General features: G+C 39.6%; 1 protein-coding gene across 1 annotated transcript in view; it reads right to left on the bottom strand.

The window, feature by feature from the left end:
* col14a1a (collagen, type XIV, alpha 1a) overlaps positions 1 to 17,300 on the bottom strand; it is a 139,211-nt gene that overhangs the window by 15,892 nt on the left and 106,019 nt on the right. The window contains exons 37-40 of the mRNA XM_034227827.1: positions 15,405 to 15,458; positions 13,481 to 13,576; positions 12,502 to 12,555; positions 5,178 to 5,231 (exon numbers count right to left, since the gene is read on the bottom strand). Of these exons, the coding sequence (XP_034083718.1) occupies positions 5,178 to 5,231; positions 12,502 to 12,555; positions 13,481 to 13,576; positions 15,405 to 15,458 (258 nt within the window). The remainder of the gene's footprint in view (positions 1 to 5,177; positions 5,232 to 12,501; positions 12,556 to 13,480; positions 13,577 to 15,404; positions 15,459 to 17,300) is intronic.

The following is a 17,300-nucleotide window of genomic DNA, read 5'->3' as shown; positions in this document are numbered from 1 at the left end:
ACCTTACAGGCTACTCACAGGAACCAAAAGCAGTAGCTGTTTAATCTGCTACTTCCTCAAAGTCTTCCAAAAAAGAACTCCAATCAAACCTTTATGTTTAGTTTAACTTTGGGATAGTCTGCACAAAACACAGGTGCATTCTTTTCTGACATTTTTCCAAAAATAAAAATATGCATTTAAATTGCCTCCAGGTGCTTAATCCCATCTCAGCCATTTTATGTTTTCTCCAAGACGCTGTGGTTTGAACACATGAGTATGAAACTACAGGTTTAACTTTAGAAGCACATTCATACCTGCTGTGTGATTATTCTGTAGGGTCTGGTTTTGTGAAGGTATGACATATAATAACATGTTATTTAATAAGATAATGATGGCTTTGATCTATCGTTATATTTATGGGCTATTAAATTGAACAAATTCAGTTATAAATACACATTTTTGGAAGCTGGTCTTGGCATCACATAGTCCTGGAAAACAGCTCAACCTAATGTTCAGATAATCCTTTCATTTTTAGCTTGGATGTCTGAAGTTACTTTGCGGTCAAACATCTAGACTGATGCTTTTTCAACATGGACACATTCCCTGAATGGTTTAACCTGTTTAAGGGTACAGAGTCGAGAATGAAGAGTGCTAATACATAGGGATAAAACACTTGGAGGAAGCATTAAACTACATTTATTTTGTTAGTTTTCTCAGCATATATTTTGGTTGTGTTGCCTGTACAGTTTTTGCAAGAGCGACAATCTTTGTTGAAGTCTCTTGGGGATCTTTAACTTCCATTTGACGGCAGAACAACATTTGAATTGGTAAAATAATGAATAATTCTCTGTAAAGCTGAGCCAGACTGTGACATCAGAAAAGTCAGTCTGGTCACAGTAAACACTCGCTCTGTTAAACTCACTAATGGGACTCTGGCGGGGGCTTTAGTTCCTCACAATATTCAAATCTGGCAAAGTAAGACACTTAACTATGAAATCCTTAAAAATATAGCAGATGTGTGGAACAAAAATATCATTATCTAAGGACAGATAAACGTGACAAGTTTCACTGTGAAGCAAACAGGCATTAGATGTGACATTGGGACGAGATGTGTCATCCTATAAACCTTCTGGCCATATTAAAATCTAAACATTGAACTATTTCTGTTATTCAGCCTCCTGCTCTCTCTCACAGGCTCATGAAAATGTATCATTGCTATTTTATTCCCCCCGCTACAGGGTCACAGTCTGACCTTTAGTCCAGAAAATTGGGGTGAAGCCATTCTGATTTCTATATGCATGCGGAAATACCCACCGACAAAGGGCAGACTCGTTATGTATTAACTATTATATTTAAAAAGACTGAACTATATTTTGAATAACAAATCCAATCCCCAGTTCCCAACCAGTAAAATGTTGATGAAAATTGCAACGTCATTAATATATCTTAAATAATGAAGTTGGGAATTATTAACTAAGATATATTAATGTATGATTTAATGAGCCAGCATCTTAAGGAAGTTTAAAAACATGTTTGGTAAGGCAAGCTTCAATGAGAAAATCAAGATATATAGCTTTCACTGTAATATTGACAATGAAATGCCCAGGGGCCTCATTTATAAAGCGATATACGCTCAAAAAATGGCGTACGCCAGTTTCTACGCAATGTTTGCGATTTATAAAATACTAACTTGACGGGAAAATGTGCGGTCCTCCACGCAAACTCTAACCCATGCGTACGCACTAAGCACAAAAACGGGATGGACGAGAAACTGCGACACCGCGTTGGCAGAAGGAAGAATGGAGAGAAATATGTGGAAATAATACCATAAACAAAATGTTACCTCTCATGTATCATATATGAAGAATTCATTTTCAAACATTGATTAAAGCCAATCTTAAAATGATTAAACAAACGCCTGTTTGCGACTCCTCAGTGCACACAAAAACATAACTTGGAGAAATAAATAAATACGGATATGTTATTTAAAACCACCTCGAAATGTTGTGTTAATGTTATGAAATGTTTTCTCATAAATGATGCGGTAAGCAGAAGGACAGAATTACGTCTAAACTGACGCCGTTTTGCATTTCTATAGGTTGTAGATACGAGCATGATCGACAGCTGGAACACAAACCACCAAATACAAAAACAAAATTCAGATCCAGTCGTCATGACTCTACTCCGGAGGGATTGCCCGATCACTTCTTACAGTCTCTCATCAAGGGGGTGTCTCCTGTCCCCGGTACAAACACACTGCCTGAGGAAGGCTATGTGTATGTTTTTTGTCATTAACCTTTTTCGGGCCATTTATTTATTTATTTTGGTGATGATCCGACCTCCATGCTGCTACTCTGGTTCAAACTACATCCACCAAACAATATGATTTATCTCGACCTCCCCAAAATAACCAAAATCTGACACGGTGTGAGACGTCTTTTTTAGCTGTTCTGTCGTCATTTCCTGCGATCTTCTTCATAAAGTCAGTCAGAATGAATGAATGGGCGTTTCTTTGACTATTTATAGGCAAATATGGGCGTTACGTGAAGCCCGCAAAAGCTGCACCGCATGTCGAGTCGGTTGTGATTTATAAAGGGAAACCGGCGTAGGAAGTGCTGTACGCACTTTCCTCGCCGGTGCGCAATGTTTGGTGAATCGGAAAATGTCGGAAAATGTCTGTACCTATTTTTTGGATTTCTACTACGTAAGCAACCTTCCCACGTGAATCCTACGCACGGCGTTATAAATGAGGCCCCAGGAGACAGCTGCTGTTGCTTCTCTGATCTTACTAGCCGCTGCAGTAAAAACATTTTTGGCTTTTAAACATCTTACAAAAACTTTGGGACAGTGTTTATGCCAAGTGGAGTAGTGCCATGCTGCTTAGTTTTACTGTGAGGCGACAAAGGGCTATCTGTTTCCCCATCTGTTTTGTACACATCGGATGATACAGACTAGTGGCTGATAACCCCCCCACTGGGTGGCAAAATTCGAATAAGCATTGTGAAAGAGTTCATTTTCAGAAGCGGCTTCTTGCTCATAATTACTGTTTAGTCGCCTACATTCTTCTTTCTAGATCACAATGAATAGCGATAACAGAAATTGCTGTTGCATCGATGACCTCTTGTGAATTGATTCTTATCAGTATTCACTGCGGCCCCTTCCCTACTGCTTTCAATGGAAACACATTTGGAAGGAATTCAGCCCGAGCACGCTGCTAGAAACATCAGAGTGTGACGCTGCAGCTATTCTGCAACAGTAAAACAAAGTATTGATTTGAAGATGTCCTTTCGTGTGCGGAAACTAAATTATAGTTAGCTCTTTGTAATTCTTCAAACAAACCCGTGGTGGAATGTATTTATTTCAGTCTCTACAGCACATATAGAATACACATCACATCTGCAGCATCTTGATGAAATATGGATGTGCATGGGAGGGTATCTTTCCCCAATAAATAGCAGCTAAAATGGCTCCCTGATGAATAATTTCACATAATTACACTCAACATCAGTGAACGTGTAGAGTATTCTGTGAGTAGGTGTGTTGTTGACGGCACATCTCCACGCAGTTCAGTGCAGGCTGCTCATTTTAAAATTGAAAGAAGGACACGGCTCGGTAAACTGCTGAACAGTGCTTTGTTTATCATAAGAATCAAGATGTGAATATAAATAGTATTTACGATTAATATTCTTTCCTTTAAATCACATATAGTAAGTTGTAGCTTGTAGCTTAAAAGAGTCAAACTATCTTGTTTTGATTTGAATGATTCTAGATCAGATTTGACATTTTAAATGACAATGCAGTGTTATTTAAAACTATTTAACTAAATCCAACCAAATCAGACTGTGATTTACGTTTTTTTTTGCTCAACGCTTTGTAACACCAAACCCTTTTCTAGCTTTAAGGAAAGAAAAACCCTGGTACACATGTCCTGAAATAAACCACATGACCTGAATTAAATTAGGTTCTGAAAACTAGCGCTGAGGGGATGAGTGTCAGACCCCTGGCAGCCAACAAAGAGAGAGCAGACGGATCATGTGTGGAGTCTTTCACCACGCCAGGAGTAAACCCTCCTGCTATCATATTCTGTGTTTGGAGAAGAGCTTTTCTGTCTGCTTGTCAACACATTAAATGCCGCGTTACTGTTCTGGTATTTAAAGCCCAGTTGGGTATCGTTAGGTCAGATTCCTCTGTCAACTATAACTACTACTGTACTGGATTCTGCGCAATTGGAGAATACCTTTTTTTATGAGGAGAGTTCACATATCTTAAGTTAAAAATCAGTTTTAATTTTCCTTTTTTATATGTGAGAGCACCTTCTTCAACAAGTCATGATGATGTCAGCAAAAAGGGAAGCTTTTAGCATTTCATTTGTAGACCATTTATCCACTGTAGGGTTTATTTTTATTTACAGCTCCTTTCTTAGAGTCTCACCTTAAGGATAATGTTTTCACACCCGTCTAAACTGAATATTAAGTATTTACATATCTACAGTGAATGCACTATGCAAAATATACTGTATGTTGAGACAAAGAACAGGCATTTGTATCACAACATCACTAAACCATACTTTTTATCCCCTAAGACGGAACCTCTGCAATGCCTCGGACGCTTAAAGGCCCTGACACACCAAACTGACACCAAAGAACACGTCCGACGGACCCGATTGTTGTGTTGTCTCACGTCTCCTGCGTCTTGGCCAACAATCGCACTGGAACACACCGCAAAGACTTCAGCCAAGTAGCACGTACGCACTGCGCATGCGTGAGTGGCAATAACTCTCCTTACCATCAAGCGGCGGTAGTGTGTATTCGTCATTCAAAAGAGGCAACAACCGGAAGACAGACTGCGTGATATATAAAAACAACAAATAGCGTGCGTTCCATTTTCACTCTCGTCCATCACAGACTGTTTCACATCACAACTTATAATCGAAAACATGTTTAGTGCGGTACTGGAAAATGAAAAATAATAGCCGTCTGTGTGTGCCTTCTTCATTTCCGTTTTGCTTCTCATGCACCGATTCGCTAAGCTGAACAGCCAATCAGAGTGATTTATTTTGCTGACAGCCTCAACATTCAACATCGCTCATCGACGGCCAGACGTCTATCGACGGCCAAAATCGGCCTTAAGATCCACCAGTTCCTAAGTCCCTACGGATGGAGTGAATGCTGCACCAATATTTCAGTGTGTTATCTTACCCTTGGTCCTGGGGGGCCGTCTCTGCCAGATGAGCCTGGGCCTCCAGGAACACCCTAAAAAACACAAACAAGCAGGTTTAAATCAGCATCACAACACTCACCTTTAAACATCTATTGTGAAGCAATTGAATGTAAATTAATGTGTTTACATTAGTTCAGGTTTTTTTTTATTTATCTCACCTCACCATTCTAGCCCATTACATTTGATCCGCTTATGTATAGAAATTAGTTTTTTACTCAATGTTTTATAAAATAGTAAAACATTAAAACACAAACAAATTCAACGAAAGGTCAAAACAGATAAGGTTTGCTGTCTTTATCATTTATGCTTTGACATACGAGGACAGAAATGTGATTTGTTGGATCACCGAGCTTTAGCCTCAGGTCGGTCTATATTTCAGCAGGACTCCCCCCCCCCGCTGCTCTGTCTCCCGCCCCATTCCCCCTTCATCCACCTCTCTGCAGGTCAATGCACACAGCGAGTTCCAAAGTACAGTCATGGATTTAGTGTTGAGGTGATTTATCTCTGCACTTCAGTATTAGTGGTGAGCTCATAAAACAGGACAGTTAGCACAGTTAAAGGTCCCACAAGTTACAGGCCCAGGTCGCACAGGACAAGCCTCTCGTGATTAATGATGTGCCGCTGTTTAGATGCCGGCTGATGTTCATTCTCCCAAGACATCGGGAATAATATCTCTCCTGCTTCTTACACACACACATACACATACACACACACACACACACACACACACACACACACACACACACACACACACACACACACACACACACACACACACACACACACACACACACACACACACACACACACACACACACACACACACACACACACACACACACACACACACACACACACACACACACACACACACACACACACACACACACACACACACACACACACACACACACACGCACACACACACACACACACACACACCATGTATACATCACTTCAGGGGACATTACATTGACTTACATGCATTTCCTGGAGACTTATCTTAACCTTATTAACCATAACCTGCCTAACCCTAACCCTTACCCTTAACCTAATCCTAACCAAGTCTTCACCCTAAAATTAATGATTCCCATATGGGGACCTCCAATTTGTCCCCATAAGGGAGGCGAGTCCCCACACGTGACTGTGTAAACAGATTTAGGTCCCCACAAGTATAGTAATGCTAGGCCACACACACACATACACACACACGGCGCAGGGAAGTAAGCCGGTGCAGCAACCGTTTATTTTTATTTTATAGAAATCTTCCCCTCTGTAAAGCATTGAAGAATAATCAAGATACAATTAATTTGACTGGAACAAAGTTTATATGCATTTGAAACAGTTTAAAACATTCTCACCAGACTGACAGAGAACTAAACAAAAAATGCTTTGATGAAAAGGATAGAAAGCTTGATTATGATATTTATAATTTAATTTATATCTCCCCCACACTCTTTCTATTTGGCTATAGGCAGAAATGAGGACATTTTTAAGTTGATATTAATGTTCTGTGAAGAATCCATAACCTGTGTATTACAGTTTTTCTCGATTGCTAACACACTAAAATTATACATAAAGCACAATTATTTTAACTGACACTCAAAGAGCAAAACATCGGCTCAAATCTCCAAAACACGTTTTCAGCTTTTCACACAATTTGCAAATCAACATGGCACTTTGTGCAAACCACTGCACACGTTTCTCCACGTAAGACACAGGAATCTGACATAAAGTCACGTGTGAGCAGGTTTAAAACACTGATATTCAAAATGCCTCACACATGGACCAATGATCAAGAAACACGTTCCACCTGACCAAACACCTGGTAGCATAATTGTTGGCTCATCAATCAGGATGTTAGCACTATGAAAAGACCACAGGTGAGTACTTTCTTACAGCAACAATGGAAGCCAACATGGAAGGATGCAAGAGCAAGAGCTGGGCTGAGAGTGAGAGGAGGAGGAAGAAGAGTACTCTCTAATGAAATGAAATGTTATCAACCATGGTTTGACGATGAGAGGCTGGACAGAGGGTTCAGCCTAATCTAAGCCGATGTACTGTTGCCTCTGTAATCCGGACACTTAGACTTGAAAACAGGTTAGTTACCAGTTTGTAGCTCTGCATAGTTCATGATATATCAGAGCTTATATCTGTTGTGTGAAACGTATTTACTTCATTACTGTAATTGAATTGTTGGCATGTTGCATACTATAACTGTACAACAACCCTGCACAATGTACTGTGGTAAACTCACTTTGATGCAACACAGACACTGACCAACCACTATGTCTTTGTTGTTTATCTGAAGGACTGAGAAACAAAGAGGTGCAGGTGGAAGACTAAGGATTTCCAATGAGGCAGGAAGCAGCAGTTACAAACTTGGTTTTGAGATGCATGTTGCACAATGTTATTTTTGAATAAAATATGATTTTTTTTCAACAACTCATTTGTATTTCTTCATTCACTGTATTTTTATATAAGCAAGCAATTTTTCTCTGCAGAAACCTCTATGTACAGAGCATAGCCCATAACAGATGGAAGTGGCTGGGTGGTCAAACTAAAAAATGTGTGTTAGCAATCGAGAAAAACTGTAACAGATAATGAATACGTTTTAATAAATATGAACTATTAGGTATCTATTATTAATAAATTATTTATAAATCAGCAAAATGCAAGCTCTTTTATTTGAATAATTGTACATCATTCAATTATTATGTTATGAAGATCCAGAAGTAGATTAAGTTGAAATGATTGCCACTCGCAATCTCTATTCCTCTCAGAGGAAAATGATTACATGAAAACAAACCAACACACGCACACTAATAAACAGAATGAAAAGTGAGCGAGATTAGAAGATGGACAAAAACAAACCCTTTTTGTAATTTATCGCAGCTGCATTTTTCACTGTCAAATTGAAACAGTGGTGGAGAGGACGCTGATGACAAGGTTACATTGTATTTACTGTGGTGAGAGATGGAGAGAGGAGAGGGAGAGAAAGATGAAAAGAGAAGAGGAGAGAGATGATAAAGAACAATCAAGAAAGAAAGAAAAGCAGAAGAAGAGAAAAGAAGATAAAGAAAGAGGAAAAGGTGAGGAGATGAAAAAAGAGAGAAAAGTAGAGAAACAAAGACAAAGAAAGAAAAAAGAAACAATGAACGTAAGGGAAAGAGAAACAGCAAAAGGAAAGAGTGAGCAAGAGAGAGAGAGAAGGAAAGAGGAGTTGTGATATTCTCTGTGGTCCCTCGTATATTACAACAGGGCCCTGGAAGCTACAATATCCCCCCACTGAGAGACACACACACACACACACACACACAACACACACACACACACACAACACACACACACACACACACACACACACACACACACACACACACACACAACACACACACACACACACACACACACACACACACACACACACACCACACACACACACACACACACACACACACACACCACCACACACACACACACACACACACACACACACACACACACGCACACACACACACACACAAACACACGCACACACACACACACACACACACACACCTCTCTGACAAAGCAGCGGTAACACAGTGCGGCACAGGGCAGCACTGCCAGCTTTTATTAATAGGACTATGCAGGCAGAGAGGGAGAGCGAGAGAGCGAGATAGTGCTGCATCAGGAAGTGTTGCAGATCTCTGTGAGAGTCCTGCTATCCGTATGGAAATGGTTATTGCTTATTCCTTTTACAGAAAAACGGCAGAAACTATTTTTTTATGTTTTAAATAGAGGTATTAAAATCATGGCTAAAAGAAAAAAGAAATTACAAATGTGTGTAACACCCTTTTGGACAACTGTATTTTCTTTCCCTTTTCACACTTTAAGCCTTTTATACATTTGTTTATTAAATTAGCGTATCACGGCCATGATGACTAAACAACTTCATGTATGCTACATTCCGGATGCTACAGTTGTGTCTATGTTAAATACAATAGATGAACCAACTGAATGATGGGTAGATTAAACAGGTGAGCTAGAAATTCAGAAACACAATAAATCAGACTTCCAATCAGCGTCTGTATTCTGGTCTCATCAACCCTCAACAAAGGAAACTAATTCAAATACTTTTGTGAGCCAGACTACTAAACAGTAAATACAAAAAGGCTTCAAATCCAGTGAGAACAAACTATAATCACCACGCACGATTGTCAGCATCAGCATAACAACAACTTGTCTTCACAGCAATAACTCTGTGTACATCAGTCTTAAATAAACACCTGTCTTATTGAATCTATCTTAATAAAATGTAGTCTTTTAATTAAGTCCCTGCAGAAACAAACCTTCTGAGTTATTTAATTCATTCATTAGAATCCCTAAACACAGCGACACTTAAACATTAATAAAGCCGCCCTGCAGAGGGGGATCGCTCTCCTAAAATACGATATTGAACTGAAACCATCTCCCATCATAGAGCAGTGAGCTCTGAAAGCAGATCGATGTTTGACATGATTTATGATTGGAAGCTGGGAGCAGCCACTGTAACAACTTGTGCTCTGATGTGGAAAAGAAAATAATATCGTTTCTTTATGCTGTCTGTAGAGCTGTCTCTCAAAATCAAAACGTTTGCACCGTCAGCTCTACATGGAGAGTTTGACTGCAGCTGAATCTGGTTGAAATGATTTTAAAATACGCCCATCCCCTTGTTCTCAGATATTTTGGATCCCATTACAGATCTGTTGTATTAGCTTTTCCCAGGATGCAGTGGGAAGAAAGCAGAAACAAATGAGTTGTCACATCCTGAGAGGGCATATCTAAAGACTAAACAAAAATAAATGGTCACTGCAAGGTTAGGCTCTAACGACTGACATGATCAATGCAATCCAAATGAGCATAATAAGATTTTTCTTTTCCTAAAAATCGATATGGATGTTCACAAATCACAAACCTTGAGCCCTGAGTCAGACTGGTTAGCACCTCTGCTGCATCCTTCAGAGGATCTGGGCTCAGAGCCATAATGGAGGCCACCATCTGACTGTTCTGACCCGCAGGGAACACAGCCATGGACAACAATAACGGATGCACCTTGATAAATACTGTGTTCCTGCTCGCTTCAAACCTCACTGGAGTTTCTCAAGGGGAAAAAATCCATCTCATCCACAAGTTAAATGTTCACACTTGCACCAGATAGTGCTGCACCAGGATACTTTGAGAGTGAGAGTGTGACTGTGAAGGGGCTGAATGAGCGGTTAGCTTTATGTCCATAATACGATCACTGCTTTTGATTTCTACCAAAAATGTTGCTTTGGCAGAGATTGTAAACTGAATTTTGTATTATTTACCTATTCACATCATCATATTTCATAACTTTACTTCCATGACGCCTCTCATATTAAATACAGTTAGAAAAGTAGCACAGATTCAAGGCCACTAAAGTCTCTGGATGCTCTGAAAGGCTCTACACAGCCCCAACACTCATCCTCACAAGTGTTTGCACTTAATAGTTTGTCAACTTGATTGAGACGCTTGTTGCACCTGTTAAGTGAGACAACTTATTAATATAATTCACAGGACAGCTTTACCCAACTCAAACATTAAAAGAGTTTTAATATAGCAGAATAACTAAGACGTGAAGATGACTGGGAGACAGGCCTCAGCTATTGTTTATGTTGTGGAAATATTTTCCAAGGCCCATAACTTTGACCCAGTGTATCAGTTCAAACTGTCCTGACTGAGCACAGGCACCTGTAACCTTGGCTGCTGTGCTCTCAGTGTTTTGTCTCCCTATTCCTGCCTGTTGGCGTCAGCTGATAGAGGTGTTATCATTCTATCTTGTTATGCAGCATGTTGATGATGCTCTCTGAACTAGCTAAATACATGGGTCTGGGGTAGAGTTCTTCAGAATTGACGTGGCAACTCTACCGTGAAGTCAGAACCTCTGACTCTTGGACTTGTGATGTGAATCCTCCGGCCGTTAACTCCAAATAAACCATCATGTGTTTGACATCAAAGCTACTGCTCTTCCCGTGTCTCCTTCCTGAGTCGGTGACTCCCACTGCATAGCTACACAGAAGTTTCCTCTACAGTTTATAGCAACACAAATATTTTGCAAGCTTTGCTGCAAAAGAAAAGTTTTGTTCTTGTACGGAGTTATGACAACATTGACTCTGTCCTTGCAGATGTCCAAGGCTCCCTGAAGAACTCCATTCAATTAATTCAGTCTTACCTCTGATTGGTTCACTGCCCAATAATGGAGACGCTGGTAATGATTATTCACATCTCAATGATTCCATTAGACCGCTCTGTGCCGGTGTCAACGTGCATGTGTGTGTTAGCAACAAAACTGACACACACACACAACACACAACACACACACACACACACACAACACACACACACACACACACACCACACACACACACACCCACACACACACACACACACACACACACACACACACACACACACACACACACACACACACACACACACACCACACACACACACACACACACACACACACACACACACACACACACACACACACACACACACACACACACACACACACACACACACACACAACCACACCACACCACACACCTCTTCATCTTCCACAAAACTGTACAAGAAAACCAATCTGCTGTGAGCATTGTTAATACATACATTGTACGGTATGTAATTAAGTTTTGATCAGGATACAATTATACCTTTTTCATGGCTCTTCCCTTTTAATAAAATAACGAAAAAATCCAACGTGTACAATTACAATATGAATACAGCAGTCGCAAAGCTAAATTCTCAACTGGAGTAGCCTATGACTTATTAGCATCGGTTTGACCATCTCTATATAAGACTAGGCAGGCCCCTCTGATCTAATATAAGGTATTGAAACAGAGTAAAAATGTTAAACGAGAAATAATGAAAAATGGATTGAAGGTTCAGAAATATGCCTTTATAGGGCAACAAGTCTCATTTCTGTGAGCTTGCAGGTGATCATGACTGTGGGACTCATTTATATGCTCCACACTAACACAGAGAGGAGAACAATTTATAATCAATCGCACACACACAAACACAAACACACACACAAACACACACACAAAGCAAGGTTTGTAAAAAGAAAATACTACTTCGCTCTTTTAGTCAAGATAAAAACAGAGGGTGAAATCACTGCATGTCAAGCATGTTGGAAAATAGTTGCCCCTTTGGGTTCTACTTTAGGACGTTGGGAATCGTTTAAACACACCCGACACACATTTCACCTTTTTATCTTACAATAAAAACATTTTTGGGGAAATATTGTCCTACCATTATTCCGGCTGGACCGACCGCTCCATTCTCTCCCTTTCCCCCAGCAGCACCCTATAACACAAACAAAGACATTACATCCCAGTTGGTCACACCAAAGGACGGGAAAAACCAACATTAGTTATCTTAATAAGCTTCTGGGCCACCATGAGTCCCCAGAACAGCTTCAGACAAAATACTTCAAGGTCTGAAAGTCGATGTGGGGCATACGTTAACATTTGTCAGTTCTTAGTAGCAACTGGTTGACAGCTCAAATGTCTTATTGCACACTTTCTGTGGCCATGTTTCATCATGATTCAATGCAGCAGTGATGTTTGGCATTGCCTTTGACCAGTTTTCCTTTTTTTTCTACATCTTTTATCTCAAACACGTTCCATCTTAACATTCGAGCCACAGTTTTGGGAGGTGAAGCTAGCTAAATAAGGCTTATATAATCCTAAAACTATGAAGTAACTGTGGATATTTCCAAGATGTTGATTTCCCTAAGAAATATAACATTATACTGCACTAGGGCTGTTCGATTATGGCAAAAATCATAATCACGATTATTAAATACGATTATTCATTGACTTTGAAAACATCCATTTATTGAACTTTAAAACAAATACAAATAATAATTTGAACAGTATCTTTTTAACTGTTGATTACCCTGAACGTATAATTCAACTGAAAAACCAATACAAAAATAAATGATACATTTATATTTAAATAAATAATATCAAAGTAATAAATACCAATAAACAAGATCAACACATATTTTGGAGCGCACTTCCACAAGCTACAAAAAATATATTAATATGATAAATAAAAATAAATTAGACCAAAAATAAATGTGTGCACTGTCACAACCGAGCAAAGCAAAATAATCGTTTATTTCGATTATGTTGTTTTCGTAATTGTGGCAGGCCAAAATCCTAATTGCGATTAAAATATGATTAATTGCACAGCCCAATACTGCACACAAGCAAAGTCTTCTTACCGGGGGCCCCTGGATAGAGAGACCGCTGGGTCCCTGAGGGCCGGGTGGTCCTGAAGGTCCAGTAGGGCCAAGCTCTCCCAGTGGCCCTTGAGGTCCCTGTGAAAACAAGACAGTGGATTTTAAAGTTCCATGTTCATTTTAGATTCTTTTTAAACAACATTGACAACTCTTTAGCTCAGCAGCAGCCGTGGCCAAAGTAATCTTCACTCTGGCTTTATTTGTTGATTTACTATTCAACCATACAGTTACTGGCTTCATGTCCCTCTGATCTATGCAAATAATCAAAAGAAAGGTTGTATCAAATATAAATGAATGGAGTAGGGTGTGGAAATAAACACAAGGTCCAAAATGTGGGTAATGTTTAACTAAATGATGAAATCACTCAAATATGTCGCTGAAGAGACAAATTGGTTTTTCAGATGAAGATTATAGTTAAATGTTTATTGTAATAACGGCACCAGTTATTTTCCCATGTGTCTGTGCTTATACTGTAACAAGCAATTTACCCACATTGATTGGTGTGAATGAAGAAGGATGAGTTCATGGAAGAGCTGGTCTCATACAACAATATCTGACTATTGATATAAACTTGGCTATAGCTGCAGAGATACAAATGCTGCTAAGACAAGTGTGATCTGGCAGACAATTATTAACATGTATGTGTGTGTGTGTGTGTGTGTGTGTGTGTGTGTGTGTGTGTGTGTGTGTGTGTGTGTGTGTGTGTGTGTGTGTGTGTGTGTGTGCCAGCAGGACAGAAAACCACATCACACTCCAAAACTAACACTAGTACACCCATCAAAAATAACACATATGGCCTGTATTAAAAAAAAAAGTTGGACGAATATGATCCTGTCTTTGTTTCAGTCGTTGGGATGTGCTTAAGTTCTGGGTGGGCCACTTCATGTTGTTCACTTGACACACTGTCATTCAACTAAGTCCAAGTGTGATATATGGTTGAAATAAACAAATGTATTGTGTTGATTGACAGCCCTGCGTGTCTGAGCAGTATAATGGAAGATCTCCTGCTGCTTCTTTCAACATAATAAATTATTTAAAACATATTTTATTAAATGCAAGATTCAATTACATACGTGGGAACTGGCTATTGGTGGTGAGCAACAAATCCAAAAACATTGCACTGACTGTCACAGCTGGATGGTTTGTCAACGCTTGGAACAGACTGCCATAGCAAAACTGTAGCAGATGCAAACTAAAGTAAGTATCACATTAATAGTCCAAGCAAGGATTAGCAGGAACTGGATAGTAAACGTGGCGAGAGCTTGCCCTAAGTTTAGGGCCAAAACGAAGATGAGGTGGTCTGGGAAAACAACTATTTAGGGTTTTCCAAAATGTCCACTTCATAAAGCCCAAAGGTGCTTCACATCCAGTCTGGAGGATGGAGTGGGATGCTGTTGAAAAGGCTCTTTGATTGTGAGTCGGGGGCATTGCTTACTCACCACTCACTTCTTTCCTTCTATCATTTAATCAGGATGGGGGCGGGTCTGTCCCTGGAGTTAGAGGTGTGGCTCAGCGTGATTAGGTTATGAGTCAAATGTATAAGAAACAAAAAGACAAGTTGTGTAGGCTCTCATTTATTTTCATCATGGAATGGGGCGAAGTCTTTTTTCGATCTGGATAAACTTTAAATAGGAAATCATGTGGCTCTCCGGTTGCAGACAGTCCATTTTTGATTGGCTGTTTGTTCTTCACCATATTAAAGACACTTAGAAAGTGCTCAGTATTTTGTAGAACAATGAATGGTCTCCGTAATGACTGACTACCAGATTAAATAGCCCGTACAAAAAAGAAAGTAATAAATCAGGAGATTAAGATTTTTGCATTTTAACATAGATTTACATACATTTGAAAACGCAAGGAGGATATGACCCCATTGTTAGTGTTAGTGTTAAGTGCTTTTACTAACCGTCACTCCTGACTCTCCTCGGTCTCCTCTGGCTCCCCTTATGCCTGGACCGCCCTGAAACACACAGCATACACACACTGTTAAAACAGCACATGGTCAGTGTGTACAAGTTGTGCGCCTAGAAACTAAGACATGGCATAGAAACACTGCACTGAAAAAAGATCTCTTGCTGAATTATATAAAACGACGCACATCTGCTGATCATTGGACCATTTGAGATACATCCCTTTCCTGTGTTTGCTTAAACAGGCCTCCCCTGGGACCAAAGTGGTGACTAGGTAGTTCCTACAGTATTAAGTCACATGGGACAGGAGGGATGTTTACAAGAAGGGCGAGCAATTAGAGAGAAGATGTGGTAACGTGTAAATGGAATCATATGTTTGTTTTACCAATTTCTATACCAGACATATCATCCTATTAGTTGATAACGATGGCATTTCATTGGTTTTGTTCTTATATAGAAAGTTAAATCCCAACAAACTGGTGACCAAAGTCTGAAGTCTGACAGTTTGCTTATCCCTTATCCCCTGTCAACATCCATCAGTGGATTGGCACTGTAGCTATTGTATTGTGACAGGGAGGTAAGATTGCAGTGACCAATAACTCTGTGGCATGCAAATTAATCATTTAAAAAAGTTTGAACTTGTAAGGCAAATCCTTTCCTTTAAATTCTTCTTTTGGCAGCAATACAAATAATTGTGTTTGGATTTTTTATCGGCCTTTAATGGTAATAGAAAAAAGGTACACTGCTATTATAATTTAACAAAGCAATTTGATGCCAAAGGCAAATGTACATGTTTTAAACAAAAGCATGGCCATAATTCAATCTTAACAACAGGAGATAGCAGGCGGTCGTGTTTTCCTTAATGTCAGGGTGATTGCTGAGTGATGTTCAGTTTTGAGCTGAGTCTCTGCCAAATCAGGCGGCACAGATTGCAATTCAGTTGAAGCAATCAATATTATTTCAAACATGACTCAAAGATTGATCAAACTGAAGAGACCGGCTGCTGTGTGAGCCACAGAAACATGCATCTGACAGTTAACACGAGCACATCAATTACTCTTAGGAAGGAAAAAACGATATTTCGTATGCTGATACTAGAGTCTAGTCCATCTGATTTCAGCTGTACCCGTGATTCAAATGGCCTTAATACAGTTGTGTCTCTGTAGACCCTAAAAACAAGAGAATATTTAAAGAGGACATATTATGCAAATGTTCAGGTTAATATATGTATTTTGTGCTTCTACTATTACATGTTTCCATGCTTTAATGTTCAAAATGGGCTTTATTTCTCTCATACTGCCTGTGCTGAAGCACCTCTTTTCACCCTCTGTCTGAAACCAGAGCCCAGTCTGCTCTGATTGATTAGCTGGCCGGTTCTGTTGTGGTTGGTCTACTGCTTAGAGAAATGGCAGAAAAGTCCCGCCCCTAAACAAATCGTGTAAAACGTGTTGGAGCGCAAGCCAATAGAAGCCCACTCGTTACATAATATCATCATCATATGAAAGTAAACAAAGCAGTCAAATTGAGGCATTTCAGGGAGGAGGGAACTTTGGGCTTTTACCCAAACAAACTATAGAAAGGGAAAACCCCAAAAAGCATAATAGGGCCTCTTTTATACAAAGTTAGGAGGTTCAATAATCTCTACGTTCAGATGGCCGCTTAATCTTCTTCTAATAATTATTTGTTCCACAGCTCATTTGCCTTCCAGTTGTCTTCCAGTGTGTTTAGACACAGCATCAGTTATCCCAATAGATCCAGGTATTTATTTGGCTTTCTCGACACTCCTTGGTTTATCAGAGGGAGCAAAGTCTCAGCAGCACAACAACAAATGTTTATACTGAAAGTCTCTTTTCGGACTCTGAAAGTTTTGTTATTTGTAGGAGGCTTGTCTT

Source organism: Gymnodraco acuticeps, unplaced genomic scaffold, assembly GCF_902827175.1.
Source record: "Gymnodraco acuticeps unplaced genomic scaffold, fGymAcu1.1, whole genome shotgun sequence".
Lineage (NCBI taxonomy): Eukaryota > Metazoa > Chordata > Actinopteri > Perciformes > Bathydraconidae > Gymnodraco > Gymnodraco acuticeps.
The sequence above is the reverse complement of the archived record's forward strand: the minus strand, read 5'-3'. Positions and strand labels throughout refer to the sequence as shown.